Source organism: Choloepus didactylus, chromosome Y (assembly GCF_015220235.1).
Source record: "Choloepus didactylus isolate mChoDid1 chromosome Y, mChoDid1.pri, whole genome shotgun sequence".
NCBI classification, from domain to species: domain Eukaryota; kingdom Metazoa; phylum Chordata; class Mammalia; order Pilosa; family Megalonychidae; genus Choloepus; species Choloepus didactylus.
This window is the reverse complement of record NC_051335.1, coordinates 40,118,079-40,136,524: the sequence shown is the minus strand read 5'-3', so window position 1 is coordinate 40,136,524 and position 18,446 is coordinate 40,118,079. Positions and strand designations below refer to the sequence as shown.

Here is an 18,446-nt window from a genome sequence, read left to right as displayed (position 1 = left end):
CACTCCTATAACATAACTAACTTGAGGAAAGCTGAAAATTGTTTTATAATAGTTATGGTCAATACTGAACTTTGTTATTACATCCTAGATGAATGTTTCAGTGTTCAAAACTACTGAGCTTGAAGTTTTAAAACAATCCTGACTTCCACTTATAGTAAGCATGAATCACAAGCCTGTAATGCAAAACTGTTAAACTGAATTTTTTATTTTCTTAAAAAAAAGAGAGAGAAAGGAAGAAAGAAAGAAAGAAAGAAAGCTGACCAAGAGTGATCAGAATCAATTACATTTCCCATTTATCAAACCATACCAGATATGCTAGACATCCCTCCCATTCTATTCAACTCCCATAAATGCACAGCTTTTATTTCTGTAGTAGCTGTTTGGTGCACCTTCTCTACCTAAGCAAGGTTCGATTGATAATCACTGGAGTTTTCCTGCAGAACTTGGTCATATCCACTCATACTGCTCTGACCACCATAACCACCTCCATACCCACCACTCAGCTGCTGGCTAGCAGGACCCCCATAACTAAACTGGTTGGATAAGCCCATCCCTCCCATCATTTGGCTACCATAAGCACCACCACTTGCCCCTGCTGTAGAATTCAAAAACAGCTCTACATAGCTGTGATCATAAGCACCCCCACTTGTTCCTGCAGTAGAATTCAAGAAGAGCTCCACGTATCTGTGCTGCATATTGGCTTTGTCTCTTACCATAGCTGCCACAGCATCTTCATGAGTAGCAAATTCAACATCTGCATCACCAGTAACTCTGCCATCAGGTCCAATTTCAATGTGTACTCTCATGGGGTTAAGAGGTGAGAAAAAATTGTAAGTATCATTCTCAGTGGCTCTGTAAGGTAACCCTCTCATATGCACACAGTGCCCTGTGGTGTTCTGGAAACTGGACCCACCATCTCCATATCTATGATCAGACATTCCTGAAAAACAGTAATTGAGGTCTCTTCCAAATCTATCAGACCCAAAGCCATACCCATCATTACAGCCACCACAGTCATCATAGCCTCCATACCCTCCACCATAGGCACCCCGTCTCATCCTTTCAAATCCAGCTCCTCTGCCAATGCTGTTATACCCTCTGCCAGCCCCTGGCCTATCATAGGGACCAGGCCGCTGCATAGCCATGAGCTTTCGAGGAGGATCATAGTGGGTTCGAACTTCAGCTCGGCTACTCTTGAAGATTTCAATGTACCTGTGCCCTATTCTTTCCTTGTGTTTCTTTAAGGCCTTTTCAGCTATCTCCTGTGAAGCAAACTGCACAAAGGCCTCCCCTGTGCTCCGCCCCTGAAAGTCCATCGGCAGTGTCATCCCATTTGGCACAATTTCCAACCCTGAAAAGAACTGAACAATTTCTTCCTTGCTACAGCCAAATGGGAGTCCTCTAAGCCGGACAAAGCCATCATTGGCGGTATCAGGACTATTCGTACCTGTATGCTTCAACACCCAATCCATTTCAACACTGTTGGACTTGAATACTTCAAAGTATCTGTGTCCCATGGTTTCTCTGTCCTTCTTCAAAGCCAATTTCACTTCATCTTCAGATCCAAGTTCAACAAATGCTTCACCACTTGGTCTGCCTTCTCTGGTGTAGATGAAACGAATACCTGATGTGCCATTTTGGATTTTGCAATCAGAGAAGAAGCGCATTACTTCATCGGCTGAGTAGGACCAGGGTAGGCCCCTGACCTTGACCACGAACCCCTGCCTGCCTTCCGTGCTCAGCATCATGATGACTGTTTGGCTCTTGGTGGCAAGCTAGGCTTAATGCAATTTCGGTGTGGCTGAAAAAAAATTAGAAGACAACCACTGTCATGGGAAAATATTCATGATATATTAAGTGAAAAAAGCAAACTATAAACACAAAACTTAATTACACTGAGCTTTTTTTGTAAATAATGGTATAAACAAAAGACAGCACTAAATCTTTAACTAATTCATTCATTCAACAATTATTTATTGACAGCCTATTATGTATCAGGTACCATTAACGGTGGTTATTTCTGAGTGATACGATTATGGGTGCTTCTGTTGTAGGGAATTATTTTCTTTGGACATTTCTGTATGTTCCAAGTTTTCTGCACTGAATATGCATTAACAACAAAGTCAGAAAATAAGAAGGCTTAAAAATTAACAGCAACAAAATCAGTGGAAGATGTCAATAAATAAAAGATGGCTGTATCTGATGGAATAAAAATGGAAAACTTTAGATCAAAAGTAAGATTAAACAGAATTAAAAGGCAAACCTCATGCTTATGAAGATACTGGCAACAGGTACATTAATGTCTTTATAACATAAAGAACCAATGAAATCAGGAAACATTAAAAACTAAGAGATAAATGGAAAAAAGACTACAGGCAATACCCTCACTCATTTTGCAGACATTTCTTAGTTGCCAGGTCCAGCACTAGGCTCTGCTTACAAGGACCAATAAGCCTAGAGAGGGCTTATGGTCCTATAGGGGGCCTGTATGTCTTCACTAATGCAAAAATACATTATAGCAGTTGTTAAATTGTAATTTGAAAGTTATTACCTTTTTGTATATATGTTACATTTCAAAATAAGGAAATAACTGAAATTATGTTACTGTAACCCATTGCATTCTTGGAAATTTCCTATATAACTACTTCTTAAATCGTACTTTGAAAGTATCGCCTTTTGCATCTTTCTTATATTTCCCAATAAGGAAATAACGGAAACTGGAATTGTAACCCATAACATTCTTTGAAATCTGCTCTCTACTTGTTAAATTGCATTGGGAAAGTTATCATTTCTACGTAAATATGTTATATTCCACAATAAAAAAAAAGAAAAAAAAGCATTTTATAGCTGCTATGACAGAACTCTGTGAAGGGATGTAGGATGGGTAAGTGAAACAGACTAACCAGTTCAGGGATCCAGAAACAAATAAAAAATTATAACGGAACACAGCATAAGAGGGGGCAAGGCAAGACAGATAAGGCTGGCAAGATAGAGTACATAATCCAGAAGGCCTTATTTGACAAATACTAAAAGCCTTTTAAGGGTTTTAAACAGGGCAGACAGGGAAGTGACATCATCAGAACCCTTTCAGATAAATCACCCTGGCAACAATGTGACACTCAAAGGGAAGGGGGTTGGTTTGAAACTAGCTAAGATCAGTTAGAATGGGTCTCTTGAAGATGTGGTAAGGATATTCTCCTAGGGCAACAGCATCAAAAAGGGAAAGGGACGTGATTTAAACACATCAGAAATGTGGAATCTACAGGAGTTGATGAAAAATTGCATATAGAAAGCACAAAAGAGGAGTAGTTTGGGAAATATCAATGTCTAATAAACACTAGCATGTTCAAATTAAAACCAGAATTGATCACTATTTTTCACCCATCAAGACAGAAGAAAATTGAACTGTGAGAATAAGTCAATGATATACAGAGTTCACAAACTGATACACTCCTAGAGAGAGTGAAAACTGATGCAGTATTTCTGGAAAGCACTTGGTAATATGTATCAGGTTTCCCACTTTTTGACACAGTCAAGTTTACTTTAGGTTATGTGCCCTAAGGAGATGATTTGAAATTCAAGTGAAGATTTATGGAGTTACATATTCTTTGAAAAGTATTTTACAATAAATAAACATGGAATATTAAAATCTTTAAAAACTTACGCTATAATCTTAAATGACCCAAGATCACAGCTACTTTATAATCTCAACTGTACTAAAAATATTATGTCCTCATACCCTTTGACCCTGGGATTCTACTCCTAGGAATCACCAACTGAAATATCCACAAATGTTCACTTTAGCACTGTTAGTAATGGGAGAAAACTAGAAACTTAAATATCCTTTAACGGGGGAGGGGGAGTGGCTTAAATGAATTATGCTTAATCCTTAAAATGGAATGCTATGCAGCTGTTAAAAAATTTTTATCTGCCTGACCTAGAAAGATTTCCAAAATACATTAAATGAAAAAATATGCACAGTATGACCCTACCTATATTAAAATATAACTAGGCAAGTATACATGTATGTAAATGCCAGGAAAAAGATCCGGAGGGATATAATATAAACTTGTATCTGTATGAAAAGAACTGGAGGATACAGGGGAAAAAAGTGGATTTTCACTATATATTTCTATATTGTTTTGATTCTTTAAAATCACTGTAAATGCAATATAAAACAATATTAAAAAATATGCCTAGGGAATATGTAAAATACTAGCAGTGATTACTTTGAGTGGTAACTTTATGGCTTTTTCCAATTTTATTTTTTCAACTTTTTGTACGTTCTTCATTTTCTAGTGAATTATTACTTTCATTTCAGCAAAAATATAAAATAAACAAATTAAAATGTTTGCTTTTCTAGGATTGGTAAATCCCAGATTTTTTTCTTGGGATTTTATAAAATCTTCTAATTTTTATATGTGGATGGCGTATCTGACATGGTCAGGGAACACTGGGCCTCTTGCAAGGAAAGTACAAAGTGTAATAACTGCCATAAAACTCTACTAAGGATTCAATTCAATAAACATTTACTAATTGCCTATTATGTGCCTGGCACACTGCATCTGCAGTGAAAACAGTCTTTCTATAAAACATCCTTCCATCTGAGTGGCAGACTTACAGACTGATTTTTTGCCTGCCTTCTCCCTGAGATGGCCCATCCCATTTAATATCCCTGCAGCATCCTATGTCTTAGCTACCCCTCTGTACTGACAGAGGTTGTGCTTCATTACCGCATCTCCTGGGAAGACCACCAGAACTCTGACGGATTCCATTTGTGAGTTACATATACTTTTCAAAAACTGTAATGACATGTGGAATGAGTGTATTTTCTTTCCAACATTTTCTTTTTGGGAAGAAAATACATCCTCATGTTGGGCAGTTATTTCCGGGTGGCGAATTCTTTTTATAGTATACTGTTATTTTTCAAATCCTCGAAAACATGTAAATCACTGTTACAAGCAGAAAAATAAACGTTATTTAAATATTCAGTAAAAACATTTATCGGGCGCCTCTTTTCAGGCACGCAGCATTTGCCTAGATGTAACTCTACAGATATAATTCACTTGGTGCCTACTCCTACAATCAGACAGTGGAGATTGAAGGCTTGTATGGGTGGACCAGCACTCAGACCACTGGTTTCAGTATCTGTTTTTCCAAATTCAGGATCGTGGTTTTAAAACGTTTTTCAGCTTATGGTCGTTCTTAGGGATTCCCTGATACCCGCCCAGACAGACAAATACAAAAACACAGACACAGTCGCGAACGTCCACCATTTCCGCACCAGGCGCAGCAAAGGCTGCTTCCCAGCACTGAGATGGGAGGCGGGGAGGTGGAGGGGGTAAGAGGCGGGGGAAGGGGTAGGCAAGGAATGAAAAAGGCGGAGGCGGCCCCTTGGCCCCACTTTGGCCTCCATCACCACCCCTGGGTCCCCAGTTCCCACCCACACACCAACTTCTAACGAAATCGGATAATTTTCCTCCTTCTTCCCTCAAAGCGCTACAGCAAGACGACAGACGACCAGAACTACTTCTGCTAACGTAAGCGGTTGATCACGTGAGCACCTACGTCATGTGAGATCTCGGTCACGTGAGCAACTCTCGGCTTAAACTCGGTATCACTGAGATGCCGCACTTCCTTCTGGTATGAAAAAATTGGGCGGGTCAATATCAAGAAAGGAAGAGTGTGATTGGTTATGGTGCGTCTTATATGATTAATCATTGGTCTGCCTCTGGGGATAACTATCCCAGTTGCCTGAGAAACAATAACGTCGTTATTTAATAACCCAACGGTGATTGGTCCGCCTCTTAAGGTTAAACTTCAAAGTCCGGGCTGCAGGCGGATGATCTTGGAGACAATGAAGCTGATGAGCAGAGACCTGCGACTGGACCGAGCGCTTTCGCTTGGAATCCTGGCGCTGGTTCTCTGGAACGTCCGTAGGGCCAGGGCCCTGGACAGTGGCCTGGCGGTGACCCCTACCATGGGCTGGCTGCACTGGGAGCGCTTCTTGTGCAACGTTGACTGCCAGGAAGAGCTGGATTCCTGTATCAGGTGTCAGAGATATTGGGTGCCCCCTCCCATCGCCTTTTCGTGTGACTGTCGTGGTGTGTTTTCAGGTATGGAGAGTCACAGCGGGAATGTTTGATCTGGAATGAGAGCTGCCCTACCGCTGCAGCTTTTTTATCCGCAGCAAATTGCCCCGGGTCAGGACTAGCCCTAAACGTCTTCTTGTTACCCCATCTGGGGTAGAAGTCAGACCAGTCGCCCCTACTTCTCCTCCACCTCACCCCACCCCCTCCCATCCCAGTCACCCAACTGGGGACTTCGTTTACCATCCAGTTCCATTCATATCCTTCTTGTGAGCTTCTGCTTTGCCTGTGCCTGTGGATAGCATTGAGCACTGCTGGAGTGGGTAGGAGAGACGAGGGATTAAGACCCGTGGCCATTTCTTCCGCTTTGGGGTCACGGGTTCCTTGGCTGTAACTCCAGGAAGTTAGATCATAAGATACGTGGTCTCTGAGATCTCCCCCACCTCCTCGCCTTTTAATGTGGCATCAGGCTGGAAGGTTGCCTTCAGGGACTTTATCAATAGGCGAGGGTTGAGGCAGGATAAGACAGATAGAAAACCTATCTGATTCTCACATTCCTTGTCTGTAAATTGGGAAACCAGTTCTCACCTCACAGGACCGATTCAAGCCAGTAAGCAGCAGCTTGGGCAGACTGGAAATTGACATCATCAGAAAGGCTCGGCAGTCAGGTCACACAGCCAGAGATACATATGTGGGTGGCTTGTTGTCAGGAGTCGGGGGGTTCCATCCAAGCCCGAGGTCCCAAATTTATTCTGGAGGAATTTCCAAGTAAAGTCTAGAGTTGGTAATGGGGTTGGAGGTAGAGGTGGATTGCTTGAAGGGAAATAAGGCCCTCCCTCAATCTCAGTTTTCTTTTCAGTGAAATAGAAATAGTTGTTATCTTGCACTGGTGAGCTTTCAATGCAGTAATCCAGGTAAAGCACATAGCATAATAGGCATCTAGACCAAATTTTCTTAAACTGGAGTCCATGGGAAAATGCACATTTGTATGTGTTTTTCTGGAGAGAAGTTCTCTAGTTTTCATCAGATTCTCAAAGGGATCTGTGATCTACGGGTCTACAAAAGGGTAAGGACTTCCAAGAGGTATTATTAACAATATAAGGTTATCCATGATGTAGAAGCCCCTCTAAAGGCAGCAGTCCTAGTACATCCCTGTGTCCATAAGTGATTCCCATGAAAGTCTTCACAGATAAAGTCAAGGTATTGGTCAGACATGACAGAAGAAATTGGCCTTCCAGGTTGCAGACTAAGTCCATTGTGACCCTGGGTACAGTGTGTGGCAATTGTGCCATCATATATTTCTTTTTGTCTTTTTTTTTAAGCAATTGTTGTCTTTTCATTGTTTTCAGTAAAAACAGTATCATGTTTATGTAGTGGTTAACAGCAAGACTAGAGCCCTCCTGTCTGGCTTCAAATTCTACTTCAGCATTACTTACCTGTATGACCTTGGGCAAATTAATTTAAATGCCTGGAATAGAATAAGAGATTCATAAATGATAATTGTCTATAACCTGTTTTTTTGTTTGTTTTAGCTGTTTAGAACATGCCATTTTCCATGAAAAGCTAAAGATCTTTTTCACTTTGTATTCTATTGTATGTATATTCCATAATTTAAGCAATCCCTTGTTGATAGCTATTCAGGCTCTTTTCAGATTTTCATTTTTATAAACAAAGCTGCAATTATCATCCTCAGACATAATTTTATTCTTATCTGATTCTTTAGAATAACTTTTAAAACTTGTTCAGGCTTCCATTAAATGTATAGAATATTTTAGGGTTCCAGGGTATGCTCAACAGTGTATGAAATTGCCTGTTTCCCCACACCTTGGCCAACATTGCATTTTTGTCATTCGTTTAAAACTTTGCCAATCTTATGGGTGAGAAATGATTTTTTTGTTTTTATTTGCATTTTTCTGATTACTAAAGAGATCGGATATCTTTTCATATGTTAAATTGGCTTTTTGCATAATTTCTGTTATGGATCCCCTGTTTATGTTCCCTATTTTTCAATGGGAGTGTCTTTTGTTTCTGTTTTTGGCCTACCATACATTGCAAATATTTTTTACAGTGGTTTTTCCTTTATGTTTTTATTTTTATGTAAACAAACCCATCAATATTTTCCTTTGTGATTTCTGGCTTTATGATCATGCTGAGAAAGTCCTTTCCTACCTTAAAATATTGTCACCAACATTTTCCTATTAACTTTGTTTACATCTAAATCTTTAGTACATCTGAGCTTTATTCTTCTATAAGGAATGCCACAGTTATAATATATACTAAATTCCATGGTATCAGATGGCTGGAAGGATCACTTTCTGAACTTTCTCTTTAATTCCACTGATCTGTTATTTTAATTCTAGTTGTACTTCACCAGCTTCATTTATGTTTTATGGACTGTTCACATTTAATCCTTTGGGGGGAACTTTTTAAATTATTTTCCCAAGTTCCTTAAAAATTCCTTTTGGGATTTGTTCAGGGTTTCATTAAATGTATAAAATATTTTAGGGAGATTTAGCTTCTTTTTATTGACTTTTCTTATCTAAGAGCAAATTAACACTCTATTCAAATCCTTTAGGAGCACCACTGACTTATTCATATGGACTCTGCACATATCTTAAATTTACTTCTAGATATTTTAGGTTTTTCTGTTGCTCTTGCAAATGGGCTCTTTTCTCTCCAAATCAGTTATTGTTGATATGTAAGAAAGCTGTTGATTATGTTAACTTTGTAATTAGTTACATTACAGTTACTTTACTGAGCTTTCTTAATTGTAATAGCCTTTTCAATTTAATCATTGTTTGGGATTGCTGAGGAGGAAGAATTAAGGGGGTAGGGGAGACAGAAGAGAAGGGCCCAATGAAAAATCCATCAAATTATAAAACCCCATAGTACCTGACAAATAGGAAGTACCCAGGTGTTTGTTGAATGAATTGTGATTCTTGGACTTTGGGTTTCAGTGAGCAACTCTTCATGCAAATGGCAGACCTCATGGTATCCAATGGCTGGAAGGATGCAGGTTACGAATACCTCTGCATTGATGACTGTTGGATGGCTCCCAAACGAGATTCAAAAGGCAGACTTCAGGCTGATCCTAAGTGCTTTCCTGGTGGGATCCGTCACCTGGCTAATTAAGTGAGATTATAGATAAATCTCTTTTACATTCAGGGAACCATAAGCACTTCTGAACAGAGCTTGTTCAGAAACAGCCCTAGTGACACTTAGAAAGTAGAATAGCTGCAGTTATCCAAACACTGAATTGTGAGGCTCCTCAGGGGGAATTTTCATCTCATCCACAGACACAGACAAATGTTTTGCAATAGCTCTAGGGGCCCATTTTGGAGAAGTTCTTTTGCTGAAACCACTGAATTCTCTAGGTTTCCTCTAGGAGGAAAAAGGAACTTGGTGCTTGACAAACGTATGCATATATTTCCCTAAACTCTTTGAAGAGCTATTGGAATTGTACTATAATAGAATTTTAGAAGATAGAAAAGAAATATTCTGGGGACAAATCTATCATTTCCCTATAAAGATAACATTTAGGATCCTATCAGAGTGAGATTAGAGTGGCTGATCGCTTTCTCCTCTGTCTATGCCATAGCTCACATGTATAGTTTCAACAAGCTCAGCAGAATTGACGTATTTGCTCTTTATCTCCCAACAAACTCATCTGGATAATTTTGGGGTTGTGAAAAAAAGTTCTTGATCCCTGGTGAAGTAAATTTGTCTCTACCCTTCCCTGGAGTGGTTCTCTCTTTTTGCCATGGCATGATTGCCCTGTTATTGTGGTGACTCTGTTTCCTCTAATTTCAGGTCCATAGCAAAGGACTGAAACTAGGGCTTTGTGGAGATGTAGGAAACCACACCTGCGCAGGCTTCCCTGGGAGTTTTGGATACTATGACATTGATGCCAAGACCTTTGCTGACTGGGGAGTAGATCTACTAAAATTTGATGGTTGTTACTGTGACAGTTTGAAACATTTGGCAGATGGTATGTTTCAAGAGATATAGCAACAAATAAAGGGAGGAACTTTGAGGCCAAGTATCTGAGCATCTGTGGAACTAATCTTCAAATTTTAAATACCCATTTAAATACTAGAAATAATTGTCAGAGATTCCTACCTCTTCTCTTCTTTCAGTTTGTCCATTCATTCATTCATTCACTCTTTCATTCATGTAAAAGCCACAAATTCTAATAATCCCTGGCTAATATTGTGCACTTTTAATTTGAGAGGGCTTTCAGAGTCTATTACAATTTGTAATCGTAAATCTCTATAATATCACATGTATGGTGCCCTGGGCAAAAAAAAAAAAAAAAGAGGGGAAAGAGTCCAGGACATCAGTCTCAGAGGAAGAAGCGTCTTCAGTTCTAGCAGTCTGAAAGGTACTATACACAATTTAAGCATAGAGCAAACTCCTGTCTCTGCTGCTGATTTAAAATATAACATGGACCTTCTAGGCAGCCTTTTTAAAAAAATATACAGCTCCAGCTGGAAGGAAATTCCCTTCTTTCCCTTATTTTACCCATTGTTTTCTCCTACAGGTTATAAATACATGTCCTTGGCCCTGAACAGGACTGGCAGAAGCATTGTGTACTCCTGTGAGTGGCCACTTTATATGATGCCCTTTCAGAAGGTGAGCTAGTAAGCCCAGAATCCACTATAGCCTGCTGCTCAATTTTCAACTTATTGCAAAGTTGCTAGCTACTATCATCCTCTCAGAATCCACCCTCTTCTCACCATCTTCACTGCTGTAATTGGAGTCCAAGCTACATCCTGGTCATCCGAGCCACCATCATCTCACCCAAACTGCTACAACAGCCTGACCTACTTGCATTCTCTGCCCCCACTGTCAATCCATTTCCCACAGCACCAGTGTGATCTTGTCAAAGTTAGATGGGATCACATCACTCCCCTGCTTAAAACCCTTAAAATCAAACTCCATACCATGGCCTACCTGGCCCAATTTCATCTGGCCCTTGCCTGCCTCTTCAACCTCATTTTCCATCACTGTTTTCCCAAATGACACTGGATTTTCTTTCTGTCCCTCACCCCAAGCCTACTGCTGCCTCAGGGCCTTTGTACTTGATTTTTATTTTTAGCCTGGAATGCTCTTCCCCCAAATTTTAAATGGCCAACTCCTTATCATTGAAGTCTCAGACCAAAGCTACTCAGACAGCTCTTCTCTACCTACTTTAAAAAAACCGTTGACCTATTCATTCTTTATCACATTATCCTGTTTAATTTCCTTCAAAGCACTTATCACTATATGCAAGTATTTGTTGACTTGTTTATTTTCTGTCACCCCCATGAGACTGTAAGCTCCAAAAGGGCAGGGACCTTGTATAACTTTATCACTGTATCCGTAAATGTTGAATATTTATGGAAAGAACCCGTACTATTTCTTTCAAGTCTCTGCAAAATAGCCTGTCCTTTCTCATCATCTTAAACCTCAGATATCCCATCTATCTACTTACATACTTTTATTCATTCCATTAACAAATTGTATGCCTAGAATTCAGATTGTGTTATCATATGCTTGACGATGAGCTCTATGTAATTTTGCAGCTTTTTCTTTTAAGATTATTTTAGTTATTATTTACTTATTGTAAAAGTAATACATGTTCATTTTAGAAAATTTTGAAAATATAGTAAAGTGTAAAGAAAATAAAAATCATCAATAATCTTAACACCTTGTTACTTCTTGGTAAATTTCTACATAGTGTTAGTCATTTTAAGTAGATTTTAAGTAATATGGCCTACTTCTAAAGTAAAATTCTTACAATAAAATTCCATTATAATTGGAATTTGGATCTCATGGAGATCTTAGATCTGTAAACTAAAAAAAAAAAAAAGGTTGCCAAGTGCCTTCTTTCAATTTGCTTTCATCTCACTAGGATGTTAATAGAAAGTAATCAGGCCCTATCTATCTGTTTTCACAGCCCAATTACACAGAAATCCGACAGTACTGCAATCACTGGAGAAATTTTGGTGACATTTTTGATTCCTGGCAAAGTGTAAAGAGTATCTTGGAATGGACATCTTCTAACCAGGAGAACATTGTCGATGTTGCTGGACCAGGGGGCTGGAATGACCCAGATATGGTAAGAACCCTCTTTGTTCCAAGACCTTGCAGTGAGACTGTTTCCTCTTTGGCATTCAAGATAAATAGGAAAGTAGAATCCTTAGGAGGAAACTTTGTGATAGTACTTATAGCAGGGTGCTATTGAAAGTGGCTTCTGTTATGTTCTAGGTAACTTTGTCTCATTTTAATTATTTCATTCTTTATCCCAGTTAGTGATTGGCAACTTTGGCCTCAGCTAGGACCAGCAGGTAACTCAGATGGCCCTCTGGGCTATCATGGCAGCTCCATTACTCATGTCGAATGGCCTCGGACACATCAGCCCTCACAGCCAAAGCTCTCCTCCAAGATAAGGATGTAATTGTAATCAACCAGAACCCCTTGGGCAAGCATGGCTATCAGCTTAGAAAGGTACAGTAAATAATGCTCTAAAGGAGGAAAAAGGAAATCAGCCAGAAACATGTTTTCCTGTCTTCTCTTGTAGATCTAGTTAATCCAAATGTTTATTTTGGTTGTGTATTGTAAGAAGGTGGCTTTATACCCAAGTAGTTTGTCTTGGGCCTGTGAGGACATGCACTGATCTGAGAATACTTGGATTTTTTCCTTGATCTTCATATTACTATAGGTAGTGAGGCTCCTTAATTTTTCCTACAAGTGCATGATAGCTCATTTAGTTAAGGCTAAATGCCAGAACTAAAAAGGCAACTATCATACCTATTATCTTGGCTTACTTTTCAGGAAGACAACTTTGAGGTGTGGGAGAGACCTCTCTCAGGCTTAGCCTGGGCTGTGGCTATGGTAAACCTACAGGAGATTGGTGGACCTCGTTCTCACTCCATCTCAATTGCTTCCCTGGGTCGAGGAGTGGCCTGCAATCCTGCCTGCCTAATCACCCAGCTCCTCCCTGTAAAAAGAGAACTTGGGTTCTATGACTGGACTTCAATCTTAAAAACTCGATTAAATCCCACAGGCACTGTTTTATTTAGACTAGAAGAAACAAGCCAGACTATTTTCAAAAAACTTCCTCTGCAGGATGCTGATACATTATGACCTAGAATACAAGGCAAGCATGTGTAACTTTGCCCAGAAGCCCCGCCCCCCACCCCTTTATCATCATGGAGTCCCATAAGGCAGTGATCTTCAAACTTGGGTGTGTGGGCATGACTAATTTTAAGAGAATTTGTTAATTCCTTACTTTTCCTAAAACTGCCTGAGAACAAACACACTCAAGGCTTCAAGCATGTGCCATCACCACTTCCCCTTTTATAATTACCCTTTCCCCCCACAAGCAAACACCTCACCCATCTCAAATATACAAGTGTAAGAACCAACTATGAAAATACAAAGTACAATTACATTTTCAATAAAACTGGAGAATTGTATTATCAGAATATCTGTACAAAAGGGTACAGATATTAGCCTAGAGAACTGGGCTAAAGTTTATTAAAGAGAATATTTGATTGACCTAGTAAGGATATGTGAGACAGATTATTTCACTTCTATGCCTCACCTTACATTCTCTATGGATATTAACTGTTAATGATCACCCTTTATTATCCTGAGTTTCAGGTCTTATCTCCCATGATTCTCAATAATCACTTGTTTCAGCCAACTGGAACCCCATAAAGCCCCAAAGGATTAATAAACACCAAATTAGATCATCTTGCTATTCGATGTTAGCTGAACACCAAATTCAATCCAAAATGGGTTCAGTACCAAGAAGACCCATCAAGCATAAATCTCCCTACAAAAGGGGCACCTAGTTTATTTCCCTCCCAAAAGACCAACTGCAACCAAATGAAGTGACCATAACTTCAAGATTTTATTATCATAATAAAACAAAAGACAAAGCTTAGAACTGGATCACTTGGCCCTGTAATAGAACAGGGAAAAAAAAGTCAGTTTTTTTTTTGCAAAGAACCTCTACCCCTCCAAAAACAATGTCTTTTTCCGAAAGGGATCACCACCCTTTAATTAAGGGAAGTCTTCTCATTCTTCCTTCCCTACTTAAGCCAGAGCTAGCACCAAGATTCTTATACTTCGGGTTTGGATCTATAGTAACTTTTAGAGCAGAATGCCTCTGGATCTCTATGCCACAATAAGAGAAATGTTCATCTCTTCAAATATATTAAAAGCTATGTCCCACCCATAATTATATACCTTTCTCTTCTTGTCTCCTCCCAGTTCAAAATGTTTGCATCTCTTAATAGCCAACATTCTCTTAGATCTGCAGTTGGGCTCAACACATTCAAGCCTCAGCACAATCTTCTTTGTAGTTTTAGCCTGGAAAAAGATTAGGTCAAACTTCATAAATCACTGCCAAAAATCACTTTCTTCAAAAATATTACTATGTTGAGCTAACAACTTAAAGCGTAAACCTTTATTAATGTTAAAGCTGTGATAATTTGTTGTTAGCCTCAGGGAAAAAACAGTAATTTTTTTAAAAATCTCAGATTTAAATGTAATTTCCAGACTAAGGATAGCAAAGATGACAGATCATCCAATTTCCATCAAGTTCTACTATCAACCATTAATTCAGAACATCCAAGAGGGCTTCCTACCAAAAAGATAACTCACCATACCACCTTGAACTTGTGGTTCTTTCAGCAGCACTATACAGATTTCTTAAGTATTCCAGACAATCAAAACAGTCAACTGATTCCATGCCATTATGAACTAAACACAACTTTCACAATTCATTAACTAGGATAATTGTTACTTAAGATCTGTCAATTCTCCTAACACTAACTATAATCTAGAATAAGTCAAAGCCTAGCTAGAATCTTGCCCCACCTTTCAGAAATTCATTCAGACTGGGAATGACAAAAATACTGATTTTAAGAGGCCAGGTAAAGGTCTAAATGGCTATTCAAGAGTTTTAAGACTTCACAAGATAGGTAAGACTAACTGCAGGCTTCTGAGCTGACAGACTATAAATAACAACAATTTCTGCTGCAACCAAAAGCTGGGAACTCACAGGGACATGATAGGGAACAGAGCAACAGGGAACAGGCTTCAGTCTTTAGATGTGTCACTGCAGGCAATTTAGATAACTTCACTGAGCCTATACTTTACCCATATTTAAGGTATGGGGACTAGAAACAACAAGTACAAGTCCCTTACACAGTAACTGGGAAGCATGTCAAATAGCAATTACCACTAACCTTCTTCTGGAAAATTGGCTTAGTCTGCCCACCGTAGCCACTCTGCTTCCTGTCATAACGCCGCTTTCCTGGAAAAAATTAAAATCATTTGTTACGGTACCCTGGAAGACCAGAAATCAAAATAGCCACATGGAAAAGCCTTCTTATGAGATCTGTTGGCAGCTGCAAAAAGAAACAACAGTGGGCTCGTATATTACACTACTACACAAATGCCACCTTGAACCCAATTACGTAAAACTCTTCTTACCCTGGGCATATAGAGCATCCTTGCCCTTCTTGTACTGTGTCACTTTGTGGGGCTGGTGCTTACCACACTTCTTACAGAAGGTCCGGCGGGTTTTAGGAACGTTCACCTAGTAAATAAACCGTTCAGAACGTGCACTGTAATCAAACCACAACAGCAGAACGCACTACCAAGATCCACCTGAAACCCGGGCGTCGCACGAGGACTCGACTCTGGCTCCTCGCTACCACACAACGCTCCCGGAGTTGATTAGAAAAGCAGCCCAGCTGTACGTGTTCCTGGCATGAAACCTTCCACCAAGCCCCAAAGAGGGAAGGGAATATAACTTCATCCCCGGCTACCAGCTAAATATACTTCTTTGACCCCACCATTGCAATTCCTGGCTCCAGAGCCCGGTCCCTCCAAGCCGACCTCATCAACTCTGAGTTTTTTAGCACATCGAGTCCAGGCAGGTGGCTGGACCCATTGTGGGGCAGCACCGTCAATACGGGGGGAAAGATTAGACTGGATGTTGCCGAGCGCACCCCACCATCCTACCATGTCTGCTGGAGCGCTAGCAGCGCGAAAAGAAAAAGGCCGGGCTGGAAATGGAAGTATATAAGAGGTTCCTGATCGCACTTCCTCATGGGAGTTGATGGGAGCGACCATAGAGTCTAAAGCTCTGTTCCGAGCGCCCTCAGGCGGCTGAGAAGACTCGTTTCGGAGTCGCGGGCGGGAGCCTAAGGAAGGGTTCTACTTAAGGCTGGTTCCTTTCCCTCGACCTCTTCCTGCCCCTAGCTTTCAGCTTTTCCTCGCATCATCACATTTGGCGTACTATTGGATAGCAGCTTCAGGTGGAGCCTGCAGTGCCCTTCCCTGACCCTCTGACCGCCCTGTCTCTGAAAAAGCAGGGACCAGGGACGAGTGAAGAGACCCTTCACCTCTGTGTGCCGTACCTGTTCCACCAAGGGCACTGCAAGCATCTCTCTCAGTGAACTGCTGGTTCACTGAAGGGTTAGAGGAAACCAGTTGTTCTAGGTAATCCATCACATGGCCAGTTGATCCATTAAACAAATGTTTATTGAATACCTATTTATGTGCCAGCAGTACCGTTCTAGGGGAGGGACACAAATAATCACACTTATAAATGGATAATTAGAGTCCTTTGAAGAAGAGCAACAATTGTCAGCATTAAGAAAGCCTCCTTTTGTTGAGGGAGTAAGTTGGCTGGTATCAGTTATGAAAAGTAACGATGACATTGTTTGGCTCCCACAATAGCAATAATCATGCCAAGAGATAGAAAGTAGCCAGCAGCTCTTCCTTTTCCTGCCTACTGGGTAAAAGGCATGCACTAAGTTTCCAGAAAGTCCAGTGAGAAAGACTGCAAGGTCATTTTGAATTATGTTCTTACTAGGTGCCAGACAGTTTACTGGGCATGTAAAATCAATTGTCTCACATAATTCTCACAGTAACTCTAGGAAGTCGGTGGTACATTATTCCCATTTTACAGATGAGGCAATTGAAGCTGTGTGATGTTATACAGCTTGCCCAGTGTCCACAGTATTTAGTAGAGCCAGGATACAAACCCAATTGATCTGACTCTAGAGCCTGGATTCCTGTACCATTATACGATATTGATGTTGTTACCTAATAATTATAATAGCTAACAATTAGTGAGCACTTATATGCCAGGCATTCTCCTAACCACCTTACATGCTAACTCTTTTAATCCTGACAACAAACGCAGAAGGTGTATACCATTATTCATATTTTACAGGTGAGGACACTGAGGCACCGGAGACATTAAATTCACTTACCTAAAGTCACACACGTGACTTTGTGGTGCTGGAGTTCAAACCCAGGTAGTCTAAGAACACAACCATGCACTTAACCATGACGTCTTACAGGGAAAACACGGGCATATGTGGGGTAGGGGATGGCAAGAGAGAATTGAGCTAATGTGAGCTAATATGTAGGAAGGGATACAAGGGAACTAGGGGCTAAGAAACTCTTTAAGAGTCTGAGATCTCCTGCTTTCGAAACCCTCCAGGAACACCCATGTGTCCTAAGCTTGTTCTCTGACCACACTCTTTTTTGTTGTTTGGTCTCTGGGAATGAGATAATATAATTATTACCACAACCTGTTACATTTTCTTAGAGTTTCTTTGCCAAACAGTCAGCCTGCAGTCCCATAGCATTTTCTTCTCTCCAGGCTCTTAAGTGATCTCACTGGTCTTTGGGACTTTGTAGAGGTTTTTGATGTAACATGGAAGTACAAGGACAGAAAAGGTGGTCCCTCTTGGTTTAATAAACCTTCTTTATTTCTATTGTTCCTCATGTGAAATGGTTTTGGTTTTGATTCCTTTTACCAATCTTTGCCTCTGTTTTGGACAAGTCTCTCCCCATTAAGTTCTCCTAAGATGCAGCACTCCAACTAGGTGTGGCCTGACCTTGTGAAGTAAATGGTACAGTCAGTCTTTCCACTGTTTAGATATTTTACTTCTACATGCAAAGCCTGATATCACCTTGGCTTAACTGGTAGCCACACCACTGATATGATGTTTTGCCTGATTACTATTGGCAAAAATCCTGAACCATTTTCACAAGTGCTACTGCTACACCACTTTGATCTGGAGTCTTTTCAAGTTCAATGTTGAGGCCCAATTATGGCACATGACCCTTAGCCCTCGTAAAATACACTTTGTGGAATTTGGCTCATTACTCCAGGTGTCAAGATATTGTTTAACCTAATTACCCTGTCTCTGCTGTCCAATCTAGTCTACCCAGCCTTGCACCATTTGCAAGTCAGCTAGGCTGTTTTCTACATTTTCCTCCACGTTAACAATTAAAAATGTTGAACAGGATAACACCAAGAACAGAATCCTATATTAT

General features: G+C 40.2%; 2 protein-coding genes and 1 pseudogene across 8 annotated transcripts; 1 reads left to right on the top strand and 2 right to left on the bottom strand.

Annotated features, from left to right (window-relative positions):
* Positions 1–311: 311 nt before the first annotated feature.
* LOC119524186 (heterogeneous nuclear ribonucleoprotein H2-like) lies at positions 312–1,748 on the bottom strand. Of its 7 annotated transcripts, XM_037822824.1 has the most exons (3): positions 647–1,748; positions 425–592; positions 334–392 (listed from the first exon to the last, which is right to left on the bottom strand). In XM_037822824.1, exons 1-3 carry the CDS (start codon positions 1,746–1,748, stop codon positions 334–336), a joined length of 1,329 nt encoding a protein of 442 aa, XP_037678752.1. The 7 variants fall into 7 exon arrangements, with proteins under 7 accessions (XP_037678753.1, XP_037678754.1, XP_037678756.1 ...); XM_037822825.1 differs by having other exon boundaries at positions 312–595; XM_037822826.1 differs by having other exon boundaries at positions 312–592.
* Positions 1,749–5,842: 4,094 nt separating this feature from the next.
* Positions 5,843–13,217, top strand: LOC119524106 (annotated as a pseudogene).
* A 748-nt stretch (positions 13,218–13,965) lies between these two features.
* Positions 13,966–16,223, bottom strand: LOC119524244 (60S ribosomal protein L36a-like). The gene is made up of 5 exons (XM_037822885.1): positions 16,113–16,223; positions 15,579–15,684; positions 15,332–15,399; positions 14,328–14,450; positions 13,966–14,040 (listed from the first exon to the last, which is right to left on the bottom strand). The coding sequence occupies exons 1-5, from the start codon at positions 16,221–16,223 to the stop codon at positions 14,020–14,022; spliced, it is 429 nt and encodes a 142-aa protein (XP_037678813.1). The 3' UTR covers positions 13,966–14,019.
* Between the last annotated feature and the right edge of the window lie 2,223 nt (positions 16,224–18,446).

Coding starts and splice junctions, on each gene's coding strand:
- LOC119524186 (XM_037822823.1), bottom strand. CDS start 1,748: ATGATGCTGAGCACGGAAGGCAGGCAGGGGTTCGTGGTCAAGGTCAGG. Junction 393..424: donor AGTTCTGCAGGAAAACTCCA/GTGATTATCAAT, acceptor GCTTAGGTAGAG/AAGGTGCACCAAACAGCTAC.
- LOC119524244 (XM_037822885.1), bottom strand. CDS start 16,223: ATGGTCGCTCCCATCAACTCCCATGAGGAAGTGCGATCAGGAACCTCT. Junction 15,685..16,112: donor CTAGCGCTCCAGCAGACATG/GTAGGATGGTGG, acceptor TTTATTTACTAG/GTGAACGTTCCTAAAACCCG. Junction 14,041..14,327: donor GAGGAGACAAGAAGAGAAAG/GTATATAATTAT, acceptor GTTCTATTACAG/GGCCAAGTGATCCAGTTCTA.